The sequence below is a fragment of the Urocitellus parryii genome, chromosome 1, assembly GCF_045843805.1.
Source record: "Urocitellus parryii isolate mUroPar1 chromosome 1, mUroPar1.hap1, whole genome shotgun sequence".
Taxonomy (NCBI): Eukaryota; Metazoa; Chordata; class Mammalia; order Rodentia; family Sciuridae; genus Urocitellus; species Urocitellus parryii.
The window spans coordinates 133,178,279-133,194,241 of NC_135531.1; the positions used below are offsets into that span (position 1 = coordinate 133,178,279).

General features: G+C 46.1%; 1 protein-coding gene and 2 non-coding genes across 3 annotated transcripts; 2 read left to right on the top strand and 1 right to left on the bottom strand.

The window, feature by feature from the left end:
* Positions 1 to 174: 174 nt before the first annotated feature.
* On the bottom strand, positions 175 to 12,169 carry LOC113176232 (E3 ubiquitin-protein ligase TRIM41). Its single transcript, XM_077801506.1, is given in 9 exon segments — positions 175 to 629; positions 1,012 to 1,025; positions 1,027 to 1,073; positions 1,659 to 1,834; positions 2,294 to 2,421; positions 2,620 to 2,642; positions 3,163 to 3,393; positions 5,513 to 5,608; positions 11,069 to 12,169. Coding segments are annotated over 9 exon segments (1,602 nt in total). The 5' UTR covers positions 11,876 to 12,169; the 3' UTR covers positions 175 to 549.
* Positions 12,170 to 13,987: 1,818 nt separating this feature from the next.
* Positions 13,988 to 14,060, top strand: Trnav-cac (transfer RNA valine (anticodon CAC)). The gene has a single exon. It is a non-coding gene; the product is annotated as a tRNA-Val (tRNA).
* Positions 14,061 to 14,645: 585 nt separating this feature from the next.
* On the top strand, positions 14,646 to 14,718 carry Trnak-cuu (transfer RNA lysine (anticodon CUU)). Its single transcript has one exon. It is a non-coding gene; the product is annotated as a tRNA-Lys (tRNA).
* The last annotated feature ends 1,245 nt before the right edge of the window (positions 14,719 to 15,963 follow it).

Sequence of the window (15,963 nt, forward strand, 5' to 3'; positions counted from 1 at the left end):
GCAACAAATGATCTTAGATTTTGAATGCTGTGCCATTAAATGGGGGTGTTAGAATGGGAAATTTTTATCCCAATCTTTGCTGGAACAGGAAAGAAGCACTTAGCCAGTTTTACAACTTCTAAGAAATTACTTCTGATTTGCACCCTCATATCTACTCAAGAGATGGACTCCACAAAAGAAGCAAATAAACATTTTTATTTCTGCAACACAATCCACCTTCCCATTCCCCCCCAAGAACATGAATTGTCCTCAGCCATCAAAGCAGAGGACAAAAGCTGACAAGTGACAGAAGGCAAGGGGTTACTAGAAAAATAGATTATACCCAAGGCTCTCCTTCCCAGGGATCCAAACCCCTGTCCCTGTCCCCAGGCTCCCCATCAGACTTTGCCAAGTGGAAGGAAATAAAAAGTCATGGGGAAAGGCTGGAAACTGAGGAAAGCAACTCAGTTGGACAAAGGGTTAAAGAAGCCTGGCAGTGAAAAGACACAGGGGTGGGGTGGGGCGAGCTTTGCTCCTAGATTCAGTGTTGGAAAAAGGGGAGAAAATAATTTATTGGGTGATGTAATGGTATGTAGTTTCAATCATGTTGACCATCCCAGATCTCTCACTGAAGCTAAATTCTGGCCGGTCTATGGAGGTAGAAATTGGGGATGGAAGGAAAGTTTTAGAATTCCTCCTATTTCCCCAGGAGAGTAGACATTTCTTTACCCAGCTCTACCCTTTTGCCCAGCCTGCCTTCCCAAAACAACTTCCAAATCCTTAGCTAAAAATTGCACCATAAGATGGAATTGGAATGGGGATGTTATGAGTCTTGCCCAAACCCTCCAGCCTCAGAACTGACAAGGTTTAAGAGTAGGGGTGGGGAAAAAGGTTAAGGGATGAAATTACAATCTCTTCTCATCCCCTACTCAAAAGTTAGACCCCAGGGCTGGGCTGAACTGGGCTAGGCAGACAGGAAGGGAAGACCAGGCAGGCAGGCAGCTGTTCTCATTATCAGGGACCCATGCAGACCTGTTGGACAGACAGTAGGTGAGAGTAGGCCGAGCTGGAGGCCAGGAAGGTTCTTTAGGCTCCTAGAGGGAGAAGCAGGGGCCTGGGGTCAAGGGGGAGCAGGAAGCAACGCAGTAACAAACATGGGAGGAGCCTTTCAGCCCCCAAACTTACGGGCCATCATCCACCACCACCCGCCCCCCTAGTGCGGACCAGAGGGGCCCCTGCGGGTGGTAGGCTGATCAAGGGCAAAGCTTGATGCGGGTACCCTTGGATAGCACCCGAAAGAAAGGGAAGACACGCTCGCCCAGGAAGGCAGCTGAGAATGTATGCACGTGGGCTAGAGTCTCCGCATTGTAGAAGCCCAAGCGCCCAGCCTCATAGTCCAGGTATACGCCAAAGCGCCGTGGTTTCTCACTTGGACTCAGCAGTGTCTGCTCTGTTGAGCTCTGTGCCTGGTACCGTTTGCCATTGGTACCCACACACCACACTTCCCGCTGAAGCAGGGGCTGCTGGGGCAGATGGAGTCGGCGGCGGCGATGGTGATGGCGTGAGGAGCTGGCATCCCCGCTGCCCACCGAGGACCCCCCGGAGCCCACCTTTTCTTTATGATGGGTTGATTCACGGGCAGCGCCCACCGCCCAGCCCCGCCGCCCGCCCACCTCTACCTCCCAGTAGTGCCGGCCAGAGCGGAAGCCCTGGGCCCCCAGTACGCAGCAGTCAGCCGAGAAGCGCTTGGGATGGTCAGCAACCTCTTGCCGCCGTTCTGCCAGGCGGACCCCCCGGCGGTCAGGGGACAGCATCAGGGCTGGGTGAGCCGTGTCAGGATCCAGCGTCAGGTCCACTTGGGAGGGAGGACAAATACGCCAGGGCTGGAACACTATTCCCCATCAGAAGCCAACTCCAAAGGTTCAGTCTTTCCTGCTGTACCTTCCTTGTCCCCAACTCCCATCGACCCCATCTAGCTCTCCTCAGCTCCTCCCCATACCAGTTTACAGGACAGGCTCAGGTTCCTATGAGTTCCACCCCTTTCTCCAATCTTATTCCCAGGACACCTGATAGCCATTCCCCAGTCCCCTGACTGTTCTTGCCACCTCATCCATCCTGTCCCTACCCCCACCCCCACAACCTACCTGAGCTATGACAGAAGCTATTTACTAGGCTTTTATTTTCAGTGTGGTCTACCTATAACCTGAGCCACCTTAGCCCCCTGCACTACCCCCATGGCCCAACTTCCCTCAGAACCCAATCTCAGGTCTTTGAAGGGAAAGGCAAAGGAAGGTCATACAGGTGACCTCCCTACCTCTCGCAGCCTGACAGAACATCCGGCTCATTTTCCTCACGATGGCATCTGTCAGGAAGTCATGGCTATGGGGTTGGCACGGGTCAGGGGACCAGATCTCTGGGGGCTGCAGCTGTACCTCTTCACACCTGGAGGAAGGGGACCGGGCAGGGGGTGGGACCATGATATTCCCGGAGGGAAGAGTAGAAGCTGAGGGGAAGGAGAGGAGGGTCCAGGAGGCAGAAACTCAGGTCCTGGGGAAGGAAGGAGAGGAGAGGGATACCCAAGAGAGGCAGGGATGGGGAACCAGATATCACTGGGTCACAAAGGGTAAAATGGGAACACACCTATTGAAAGTCTCCTTGATGTCCTGGGAATAACAGAAACAAAAAGAGGGAGAGGGAGAAAGAGACAAAGAGAATGTCAGCTGCACAGAGACCATTGCTTTCTCCCAATCTCCAGCCAGAGAAAGGTCTGCACTTGAATAGGAAGGGAGAAGCAGGACCTCAAGGCCCTTAATAAACATGCATGTGTCATCATACATCCCTATGTCTGACTATATCTAACATCTCATCCAGCTGAAAGCCCAGTAACAGAATTTCATAATATGATTTGGTCACCTTTTTAAAAAATTCATTCCTCAACTCTCACTCATCCTCCTTCTAGATCTAATTCTTCCTTCTTTTCATTGGGTAGAACTGTTACACACACCACATTCAACATTGTCTCCAGCCTCAAAAACCATTTTTGGTGTTCAGGTTAAAAACTGTTGTGAGTTCTTCCGGAGAGAAGAGGTAGCTCTGGGCAGACGTAATGGTGAACACAGCCTAACAGGGCAAATAGGGAGCTGGGGAGGTGACAAGCAGGGCAGAAAGGAGCACAGTGCTCACCTGTAGTAGTCGCAGGCCCCCCTGCTGACTCCGCTCCTGGGCCTCAGCCAGCAGGCGGCTCAGCTGGGCAGCCTGTTCTGCAAGGCGGCTGGCCACTGTTCCTGCACGTTCCAACTGAGCTTCATGCATCTCTCGGAGGCGCCGCTCCAGCCCTGCCTGCTCTTCAGCCAGAAACCGTGTGAGCCGCCCAAACTCTGAAGCCACAGCAGCCAGCTCTGCCTTCATCTGGCTCTGGAATGATGGAAAGGGGATGGGTGATATCACTGAATGTATAGGAAGGTAAATCTCCTGTTTTCCAACTGCTGTCTCTCAATCCAAGGCAAAGAAGCCCTACATTCCTCAAATCCAAGAAGAATCACAGTTCCTTCTCCTTCCTACAGATACTTCCCTGGCAACTGGTCCCAATGGTACTGCCTGGAAGGCTTCTCTCTACCTTGTCTACCTAACTTGACTTGCCCTTCAGTCTTAAGCTTACATATTCTGAGAAGCTTTTTCCTCCCTTCCAAATCTAATCAGCACCATCTCCATAAATATCACTGTTATCTTTCCATGGCATATACAGTATTGGAAATGCTGTTTAAGATAAAGTCAAGTATCCTTTAAAATTATTTTCCCCAGAGGCACCGTAAGCTCCCACCAGCAGGGATTATGTCCAATTCCTGTCTGTCTGCTATAGTGTCATGAGACTGTATGAACTAAAGAGTAGGTACCTGGTAAGAATTTTTTTGACATCAGTAAGTAAGATAATTCAGGAATCAAGACATCAACTTAGGGTCCTCACTATGTTGCTATTCAGTGACCTTAGAAAAGTTACCTAAGTGCTCTAGATCAATAATCAGCAAGCTTCTTCAGTAAAGATTGGTTAGTATTTTGCACTTCATGGGCCAAGAAGCAAAATCAATGATATTAGAAGGTACAGTTGTCCCAAGGCATTCAAGTGGAATTGGTTCTAGGATTCCCCAAGTTTCAGGGGCCCTTACATAAAATAGTATTTGGATATAACCTACACATACACTCTCATATCCTTTAAACATCTCTAGATTATTTATATTACCTAATATAAATGCTATGCAAATAATTGTTCTACTATATTGTTTAGGGAAAAATGACAAAGGAAAAATATCATGCATGTTCAGTACAGATGTAATTTTTTCCCAAATGTTTTTTCCTTTTTCCACATATTTTCAATTCAACGTTGGATATGGAATGCACAGATACAAAGGGCCAACTGTACTTAATATCCTACAACAACAACAACAACAACAAAAAACCTTGCTTAGTCCTACCCCATTTGCCTGTACTGGGACCATCCTGGGTGATAGGCATACTTTTCACCCATGACTATCAGTGGGAGCATTCTCTGGGTAAAAATAACTGGCTAGAGTAGGGAGGGGATACCAGCAAGCCAACTGGGTGAGGGAAGCAGCCATCAGTTTTACCTTCTGCTCCAAAGATACTCAGGTCCTGGCCCCCCAATCCCAGAGATCCCCAAAGTTATCAATATGGACAGAGGCAAGGTGGATCTTTAACTCCCAGACTCAGATTCTGTATTTGCCAGCAGCAGAATCTCTAAAGTATAGGCAGCGATGAGTACGGTTCTGGGAAGTGACAAGGCCCACACTCTGGTTGGGGAAGTTACATACTGGGAGGGAGGGGAAGAGGGACAGAAGATGTCCTAGCTTGGTTTTTGAATCTCACAGTGCTAGACCATTCCAACAGGACTTGCTGCCCTCATAAAAACAGGCAGAGGGTCAGGAAGTAGCAAGTAAGTGGAAAATATCAAAAAAGACTCTTTGGGGAAGGGTGAGCAATGATGAAAAAGGGCAAGAAACACTGGACAAGGAGATATATCAGTTCTGCAATGCTAATATTCAGTAATTCCTCCCTTCCCTTATATACCTTGGCCTTCTTCCGAGACAAGCCTCCCAGGACCACATCCCTCTCACCATCAGGGATGCTCTGTCTACTATATACATCTATGCTAGGACTGAGACTTCTCTCATAGCTGCTGTGCGGGCTTTTTCCCCTTTTGCCCTCTATGCCATCCAGTGCTGAGTTAGGTTTCTTGGTAGAAAGCTTTGCTCTGTAGCCTTGAGCCAGGTGCCCAGCCTTACCAAGCCAGGCATTAGTTTTCACTCCATTTTAGAATCAAGAAAGAAACGTGTCCCCTCACAGCACCTCGTGCCCCTAACCCCCAATCACCTTACATCCCTGGGAAAATATTTACACCTCTCCCATATTTGGCTGTCCTATGTTCAGGGGATCTCGTTATCACCTGTGAGCATAAGCAGGCTTATTTTCCTTGCCCTGACCATAGAACCAGTCAGCCTACTCAAGGACATATACACACCTTTAGCTCTGTCACCCGCCTCTCCTCCTTGGCCTTCATCTTCTGCACAGCCTCCAGGTGCTTCCTAAGGGGTTCGACATGCCCCTGCAGTTTGGTCTGAGGGAATGGGAAAGAGAAGGTTAAAGGTGGGGGTTGTACTTCAGAGCCTGATATCCCCACCTCAGGTGTCAAGTAAATCCTTCCTCCTGTCTTCCCTCACATGATGATAAAGGCTCCAATCCTCCCCTGAATTCATGTACATTTTCTAAAGATGAGGTTCTATGATTACAGAGGTCCAAAACCAATAGTTGGGGTGGACAAGCCTTGAGCCTCTACCACATGGAAGTCTTTGCATGAGTATTCCTGACTTTGGTCCTTTCCACCTTATAAATGTTCTTCATCTTTGAATACTTTTCTGATGATTTTATACCCATGTTAAGAATCTTTTGGTGATCTCCCACCATTTCCAGTGATCTGACCCTACATTTCTATCCTCACTTCATCCTTTCTATAGTCTTTCATTTAGTCACATAAAACTACTGAGCTACATCCCCAGCCCTTTTTATTTTGAGACAGGGTCTCCTAAGTTGCTCAGAGCCTTGATAAGTTGCTGAGGCTGGCTTTGAACTCACAAGCCTCCTACTTCAGCCTCCCAACCCCAGGCTGAGTATAATTTCTTGCTGTTCCCCCTGCCTGGGATTATCCTTCCCCACCTAGCCTAAGGCATTCTTACTTTAAAACCCAGCTCCCTAACCTGATTCTTCCTGCCCCCAACCTCCTCTGTGATCCCAAAGGACCTGGAGTAAAACCTTTATATTACTTCCCACAAGTGTGCCTCTCCACTAGATATTGCATGGTCCCCTCCCCACTTAATTTCTGTGCTTATGTTTTCTCTAACAGTCAATTACTTGCTAAATGGAAAGCAAAAATCCCTTCTTCCCTAAAGTTATTAACTTTCACAGCAATTAGGCACATTAACTTTTGTGGTCTAACAGTTTATAAGTGAGTATTTTCCTTCTCCTGCCCCCATCTCTTCCATATTGGGGATTGAACCCAGGGGTACTCTATCACTGAGCTAAAGAGGTCCCCTCCCACCTCTTTTCTTGAGACAGGTTCTCACAGCCTGGTCTCCTGCTTCAGCCTCCTCAGTAGCTGGGATTACAGGTGTGCACCACCATGCCTGGCTCTGAGTCTATCTTTAAAGGGCTGTTAGAGACACCAGAATGGGTGAGTAAGTCCAATCTATTAGCTCTTTACTTCTTTTTTTTTCTTAATGTCTTCTATTTCTGCCTTGCTCCCTCCTTTTCCTTAGGGGAAAATACTGGATAGAAAACCTTAAGCCTAGACACTAACCAGGACCTGAATGCACTTGGGTGATCTGAGGCAAGCCACAATTCCAGTTTCCTCAGCTTAAAAACGGGGATAGAATCTACCCCATGAATAGTGATGCTGAGAGCCATAGCCAAGTAGGAATGACGCATGGCATTGGGTTGAAAGGTGATCCTGCTGGGATTAGGGTGGATCCTGCTGGAATAGGGCGGCTCCAGGTTTAGGGCGGATCCTGCTGGGATTAAGGCATATCCTGCTCCTTGAGTTCCCGTTGAGTTCTCCCGGGGTTCTGAGAGAATTGGTACGCAAAGCCCAGTGGAGGGAGTGTATTTTCCCAGAACATACATGTAGAGTGCCGTGAGACTTCAGGAATACAGAGTTGCTGTTGGAATCTACAAGGCTTGTGTGGCGGCTTGGTTATTTTGTGCCCAGACAGACTGCGGCAAGTATACTTAGCACAGTATCTGGCATGTGGCAAAGACCTGCAAATGCTATCTAGTATTTGCTATCTAAGTTGTCAGCTGCCAGTAATATCCTAGTAATGACCCTTGCACTAAAAGGGTTATTGACCCAGATTACAAAAGGCAGTTGTTGCACAAGTGAAGAAAAAAATTACAGTAACAATAAAATGGCAGTCGTTCTATAACATGAAAATAGTAAACACCACACAAAATTTTGCATTTTGATATTACCACTACCAACACACACATCCATAATGGGGATTAAACCCAGGAACATTCTACATACTGAGCTATATCCCCCACCATTTTCCTATTTTGATACAGTGTTTAAGTTACCAAAGCTGGCCTCTAATTTTTGATCCTTCTGCCTCAGCCTCCCAGTAGCTGAAATTACAGACATGACCACATCCAGCTTAATATTATTTTATATTTCTCCACTGTACAATCAGTATTTCTACTCCATTAATTTGGAATTCATATGCACCATTATGCCTGGCTCTGAGTCTATCTTTAAAGGGCTGTTAGAGATACCACAATGGGTAAGTCCAACCTATTTACTCCTTTCTTTTTTTTTTTTAACGTCTTCTATTTTTGCCTTGCTCCCTCCAATATTTTTCAATATTTTTCCTAAATCACTGACAAAAAAAATTCTTAAGCACAAACCCAAATAGAGTACTATTTAAGAGAAAATTTCAAGGACATTTCAGCTTTTAGGGGCTTTACTTATGCATCATTTGTTACTACTATCCGTTCAATAAATATTTCTACAAAACAACAGTGTGCCGAGTTAATGCACATGTACATATAAGAATAAACTACCCATCTACAAAAAAAAGTCTCTAAATCAGAAAAGGAATCACTTGAATTAGATTTACATAATAAAGCATGTATCTACATTTGCTGATTAGTTAATGTCATATTAAATGTGTTTATCTGGCTTCCAAAACTGTTGGGCCTGGTAAACCGATCAAGGAAAAGGGTTATAATTTCTTTTAACTCCTCATCCACTTCAGAACCTAGTAAAATAATTTTTGGCAGTAGCAGACATTCAACAGATGTGGTTAATATAAATTAACAAAGTGACCACACATTGTATTATGGGTTCACCTAATTAGGAGCTGAGAGGATATAAAAGAGAAGGACAGGCCTGAGTATGGTGGTACATGACTATAATCCCAGCTACTTGAAAGGCTGAGGTTAAACATAAAAAGGGCTAGCTGGGACTATAGCTCAGTGGTAGAGCACTTGCCTCGAATGTGTGAGGCACTGGTGTTCGATCCTCAGCACCACATAAAAAATAAATTGATACACGCTGGTAATCCCAGTGGAATGGGAGGCTGAGACAAGAGGATCCAAAGTTCAAAGCCAGGGCTAGGGATGTGGCTCAAGTGGTAGCGCACTCGCCTCGCATGCATGCGGCCCAGGTTCGATCCTCAGCACCACATACAAACAAAGATGTTGTGTCCACTGATAACTAAAAAATAAAAGTTCAAAGCCAGCCTCAGCAATAGTGAGGCGCTAAGCAACTCAGTGAGATCGTGTCTCTAAGTAAAATATAAAATAGGACCGGGGATGTGGCTCAGAGGTTAAGTGCCCATGAGTTCAATCCCTAGTACCAAAAAAGGAAAAAAAAAAAAAAAAAGACTGGGCTTAAGGGGCAGCAATTCCCTGCTAGGCTGAGCTTTCTAAAGCTATTCTCCTTATTAATTCAAGAGTCTCCGTCTTGTTTTTTGATACTGCGGATTTAACCCAGGGATGATTTACCACTGAGCTATAACCCTAACTCTTTTTATTTTTTATTCTAAGACAGGGTTCCAAGTTGCTTAAGACCTCAATAAGTTGCTAAGGTTGGCCTCAAACTTGCAATCCTTCTGCCTCAGTCTCCTGGGATTACAAGTGTGTACCACTGTACCCTACCTGATTCAGAATCTCTAGTGGTAGAAGCTACTTTATTTATTTATTATTATTATTATTATTATTATTACATTACTAGAAATTAAATCAAGTTGTCCTCTATCACAGAGCTACATACTTAGTTTTTATTTTTTTAATTTTTAGACAGTATCTCACTAAATTACCAAAAGTAGCCTCCACCCTGCAATCCTTGTGCCTGGGATTATGATCATGGACCACCATGCCTTGCCCACTGTACTTTTGAAAACTTCCTCCAGTAACTCTAATAATCAGGCAGGTTTGACAATCATTGTGTGCAAGGAGATGAGGTCCTCCTTTAATGGCAGCATGCTGTGTTATTTATGGTTCCTGGAGATGAGGCAATGTAGGTTTGTCTTTTTTTTTTTTTTCCAGGTTTATCTTAGCTGTACCACTCCGAGTTACTACTCTAAAAGTGAGGATAATAACCCCTAAATAAAGTTACTAAAGAAATCAGGAGAAGGGGTAAAACACAGTCATAAAACAAAAAAATTTCTGTGCAGACTACACAGAAGCTACCCTGCCTTCCTTTTGATCTCACTGCTTCAAATCCACCCAGACCATTACAAAGTAATGCTATTTGGCCTGGCACAGTGTTGCATGCCTATAATCCAACAACTTGGAAGGCTGAGACAGGAGGATCATAAGTTTGAAGTCAGCCTCAGCAACTTGCTAGAGTCCTAAGCAAGTTAGCAAGAATCCTGTTTCAAAAAATAAAAAGGGCTAGGGATATAGCTCAATGGTAAAGCAGCCCTTGGTTCAACCTCAGAGCCAAAAAAAAAGAAAAGAAAAAAGTAATGTTATTTGTGCTGGCTATCTCTCAGAAAAATCTTTTATTTAACCTAAAAGTTAAATTGGAGGTAGGGAACAAGACCTTAATCAAACTAAAATCAGACTACAAGAAGAAAGTTCACATGACAGAAAAGTCAAACTAAAAACAAACATACAAATGGTGGTGACACTGTTACAGGTATACCCCAGGGAGAGGGACAGCCATAACCAAGTCCACACTTTACTAAAGCTTCGTGGCCCATGGTACAGTATTTACACCTTTCTGACTGTTCCCCATATTGTAAAATGAAACTGGAAAATATATCAACTTATAGAATGGTTTTAAATGATAACCCATGAAAAGTGCCCAATTTACATAATAAGTGCCCAGTAAATATTAACTATCAATTCTGGAGAAATTAAAGTTCAAAGATACTAAGATACTTGAGCAAGATTTGATAGTAAGGCAGAGCTAGGTCTTCTGCCTTAAAAGCCACTCTCTTTTCCAGTCAGTACAACAGACCTGTACAGAGTAGACCAAAGACCTTGAGGTGGGAACCAAGCCATACCACAGGGTGGTATGGAACCCATTAGGAGGCAAGTGCAGTACATTTGGATATGATACTAGCATTTCTATATTCCTGTTTCATTCAAAGTCCTTTCTTGTTCTTTGAAATCCCCATTTCTTTCTACCCCAAGGGACTTAGTCAAGAACGGACTTAAGATTCACCCAAAATAAAATGAGAGTGCTAGTACAGCCTTGGAGACCTGTCACTTGCACCCCTACACTTAGCAACAATGGAAGTGTGAAAAGCAGTGCCCTGCTTCCCAGAAGACAAAGCCCACTGATCTGACATCACTCACTTTGCCCTATTTACTTCCCAGGTCTGCTTCATTGTATCTGCTTTGTCTGTGTACAGGAATCTTCTCATTCAAACCCACCCTGGTGCCAATGCTTGGAGAAGGAAAATCAGTTCGCCAGAACATGAGGTACTCTGAGAAGTACAGATGTTTCCTTTTCCCAGTTCCCCTTAATAGTTCTCTAACCCCACTAAACTCCATCTGCACTTTTTACTTGTCTCACCTTGTATTCCTGTACCACCTCCTCCAATGGCACCACACTGTGCTGTTTGTGGCTCCTGGATTCTCGGCACACCACACAGATAGCTTCTTCATCCACCTCACAGAACAGCTTCAGAGCTTCTTGGTGTTTGGGACAGATGCCCTGCTCATTCACACGGCTCCCTCGACCAGGGGTTGGGTGCATCTGCCGAATCACCTGAACCATGTTGGCCAGCTGCAGGTTGGGGCGGAAGCTCCGCCGAGGAAAGCTCTTTCGGCACTGGGGACAGGTGAAGCACCTCCGAGGGGCTGGAGGTGGGGGCAGTGGGGTGACGGGGTCTAGCTCCTCTTCCTCGTCCTCCTCCAGCACTTCCTCCTCCTCATCCTCGTCCTCCCCCCTCAGGTCCTCCATGTCCCCCAAATAGTAGTGCAGGTCTTCCTCCTCGTCCTCCTCCTCCCACACGTAGTCCATGTTGTCCCAGTTGGACCCACCCATGCCACTGGTCCAGAACACACCCTCCTCTTCCTCCTCGACCTCCTCCTCCATTTCGCCCTCATAATCTTCTTCCCGCATGGGGGTGTCCCACCCGCCGCCGGCCCCCACAGCCTCCACTTCCTCCTCCTCTCCGTCCTCCTCCTCCTCCTCCCGGTCCAACTCATCCCTGTCCTCCTCATCCTCCCCACCCCACAACTGGGTTACACACACTCGGCAGAAGTTGTGCCCGCAGCCGATGGACACCGGGTCCGTGAAGTAATCGAGGCAGATGGCGCACACCGCCTCCTCCTGAAGGGTCTGCACAGGGTTGGGTGTCATGGCAACGGCAGCCATCTTAGTGTCCAGTCAGCCAGTGTAGATGTGCGGTGGGGGGGTCGGGGGGGGCGGGGGGGTCTTCCCTCTCAGACGCCCTGGCGACCCGGCCCCACCCCCAGTCCTGCCCCTTCACACCTTGCCTCAAGCGCTGCCAGAGAAATGTCCTCCCTACAACCCACCCCTCCAAAGAGTTCCCTACTCCCAGACGACAACCGTGTCTCTACGAGTGGAGGGGACAGAGCTGAGAACCACCGACAAGTCCCTCAGGTGGCCCTGAGTGCAAATCTGCCCCAACGCTCCCCCGGCCTCCTCATAAACCCCCGCCCCTCCTCACTTCCTGGCCCCGCCCCCTCACTTCCGGCCTCCCTACTGACACTTCCGGCGTCTGCGCACAACCCAAGCTCTCGAGTTCCCTCCCCGACCGTGCTACGCCCCCTTCCCCTCCCCCACCCGGGGACCCAAGGCAACAGGAAACGGCGAGGAGACGCTCTAGCAGACACTAGGGAACAGGGCGGGAAGCTAGGACGGTGGAGGCCCTCGTCTCTGTGATGCAGGGAAGCGGGGAACGCGGACAGAACAGAAGGACTGCCCACCTCCATCCCCCGCCACTGGAGAGAAACTACGGGGGACAGTGGGAGCGTTTGGCGGCTGTCTGCTCTCGGTGCTGTAACCGCATAGGCCAGGCGCCATCCTACCGACCGAGCAAGGACGACTGCAGCAAGGACTCCCACAGCCGATGGCGGAAAGAGAGGGGCCGACTCCGGTGAACGCCCCGAAGTACTTCCGGCCCTTCTAGGCAGAAGACTTTGTTGTTTGACACTCTAGAGGGTCCTTCCTAGTCGGATCGGGAGGTGGAGCCTGAAGAAGTACTGTGGGAGTGGAGCCAGACACACCACCTTTCCCTTACTAATGTTGGCATTTCCACGCCCATTTTAAAAACTGACCACCGGTCACAGTCACAATGTTTGGGTGAACTTCCCTACTAAGGAAGAGTGACAAATCATTACATCCGTACAGTAGAACGCTCTTTAGCCGTGAAAAAAAAAATCCTCTTCAGAATATATTATTAAATTTACAAAAACCAAGTTACAAAGTGCAGAGTATACTACCATCTGTTAAAAACAAACAAACAAAAAAAGGGTAGAGGGCGAATGTAAAATAAATTAATAGCTTTATATTCCTGCGCTTAATCAATAGTTCCTACCTCCGAGTTTTATGAGAATTAGTAAACCTCATGTATAAATTAGAACATTGCTTAGCACATGATAAGAACGATGTAAGAGTTCGCTGCCCTTTATTATCATTCTTCTATGGAATACTACTAGTAGAGTTTCTCTAGAAGAAGTAGTATTCCACAGAAAGAATGAAAGCAGGGAAAAAAAAAAAAAACACTCTCCCGTACATGTAGTTCTGTGTCCTTTGAACTTTGAATCAAACCCATTTATTAAAGATATTTTTCCAAGTGTCATTGATTCATTCAACAAATACTTTTTTGAACTGTGCACCGTTTGTGCACCGCTTGTGCACCGCTCCTGCTCCGCACCAGAACTACTTAGAGGTTTTCATTCGTGGAATCCCAATCTAGGAACAAGGGCTAGACTTGGACTTATAGGACTGGTTTTACTTGAAAAAAATCTTGTCCAGGGTATATTGGTAAAGGTGATGCCTGGTTCCCAGAACATCTATGCCGAATAGATTCTTTGTACGATAGAAATAATATTTGATGCTTCATTTAAATATTTTTTAAATGGCGGAAGAAACTATTGGACCATGATTCATGTACAGAATACCCAGCAGGTGTTGGACACAGAGATACCAGGGTGGGGTATGTAAAACTTACTCTGTGAAAAACTTCAGGTGATCACCATGGTTCCTTAGGAGGTGGGCCGGGGCCTCTGAGGACGTCTGTGTGAATGCGCCGAAACCACAAACCTTCGTGGTGAAACATTATATGCCAGGAATTGCAGGAGCTGCTATGACAGAGACGTCGGGTACAGGAACTGGACAGAACTTGGCCAGCTGCTACAGGGGCAGAAGCCCCTTGTTCCCATAGAGTTCCAGGTTCGTGCGGCTTGTAGTCCTGCAAATCTACAGCTTCAGGAATATAATAATCAAGGCTGGCTGCAGGAAGTTTCCGTAGTGTAGCGGTTATCACGTTCGCCTCACACGCGAAAGGTCCCCGGTTCGAAACCGGGCGGAAACAAACTTTTAAGTCTGGCTTTTGCCACTTCGGCGGTGTTTATATCTTGTCCAGAGACAAAGCTGTCATGTGGAGAGACCGACATGTCTTTCTTTAACGGTCCTTGTATATGAAGGAGACGGGCAATGAGACCGGACTGAAGCAAAACTAAACTTATAGCTTCAAACAAATCCATGTCTCACACCTCACCTGCTTGATTTTTTTTTGTTTGTTTGTTTGTTTTAAATTTTTTGTTTGTACCAGAGTTTGAACCCAAGGACACTTAACCACTGAGCCACATCCCCATCCCTTTTTATTTTTACTTATGAGACACAAAGTTGCTTACTCTCACTAAATTGCTGAGGCTGGCCTTAAACTTGAGACCCTCCTGCCTTAGCCTCCCGAGTTGCTGGGATCGTCTTTCTCTTCTCCTCAGATAGCCGGTCCTGCAAACTTTCTAGAGGAATCCGTAGCTTTAGACTCCCCAGTATCCAATCTGTTGCACAATAGATTCTATGTAATCTTGTGCAGTTACTTCTCAAAACCTACATGTGCCTCTGCCAGTAGATCTCAGTCTCCTGGAACACAACACCAAAGCCCATTCACTGTGCCCGGCTAGCTCAGTCGGTAGAGCATGAGACTCTTAATCTCAGGGTCGTGGGTTCGAGCCCCACGTTGGGCGTGGAGTAATTTTGAAGGACGGTGAGAGAGGCTCCCTTGTTTCTAAGGCAACTTAGTGATACTTTCCTGAGCGATTGAGCCAGATGCCCCTTACTCTCCAGTAGCTGAAAGGAAGGCCCAAATTCTAGTAGAGTCCCCACCATAGCACTCTCTTCCCTAAGGGAATGTAATGAAGTTCTACACGCTGTGGGCTTTCCTCAGGAAAGGCTCTTTGAGTGATGAAATCCTCATCAAATTAACATCTTTTTGGATCAAGTCCATCCTTTGGAGATATTGTTCCATGCTTTCCTGCATCCACTTTATTTCCTTTATTTGTATTTTGAAACATTGTGGAGAGTAGGCTGTATTCTGCACTGAGCAGTTTTCAGGCTGTGCTTGAACCATTATTACTCCGTTTTGTAGTTTCTCATAAGCTCCATTTTGAGTTAAACTGCTGCAGTGGAATGACTGCACACCTTATTTGTACAAGTTAACACCACCTGGCACAACCATAAGGCATAAACTGATAAACTAATTGTGCTAATAGAATAACTACCTGTGAAATTAATCAGATGTACCTGGATACATAAGCATATCAAACTCATATGAGAAAAACCAGGCCCATAAGTTTATTGAACACTAAAGGAAGCCACCCCTTCAACTGAGACCCATAAAAGGAGGAGACCCGAGAAAAGAGAACACAGTAGAAGCCTGAATCCATTACCTGATCATTTGTCATGAGCCTTGTCCAAGAAAATAGCCTTATTCAGGAAACTCCATATCTCTGACCTTGGGCTGTAGCTGAGTGTAGTTCCTACCTGTGAGGCAAGTCCCACTCCAAGCTGACATCTCAAGCTGACACTGTGCCATCAATTGGGAACTTGGCCTAGAAAAAGTTCTTGTTCTTATAACTCTGCACCATTAACAAGTTCTTTGGGTGGTTTGTATTCTTATCTGACTACTTACAGTATATTCATATCTGCTCTCTGCCTTTGCTGTCTGTTCAGCCTTCTGAACCCCTGCGTATGTCTTAACCCTTTCTGTAAAACACATACATACACAAACATACATATGTATTTGTGTGAAGTGTGACACATGACTTGAGTTCAACAGATAATAGAAATCAAGATTGCCCAGTTATGATTACCAGGTAACCTACAAGTATTCAGTGAACTGCCATTGATGAAAGTGGTATAGCCAGTGAATTTATTGCTATTCAATTAATTCTGATGTTGTGGAAAGACACAAATGTGTTTGGTCTATGTTA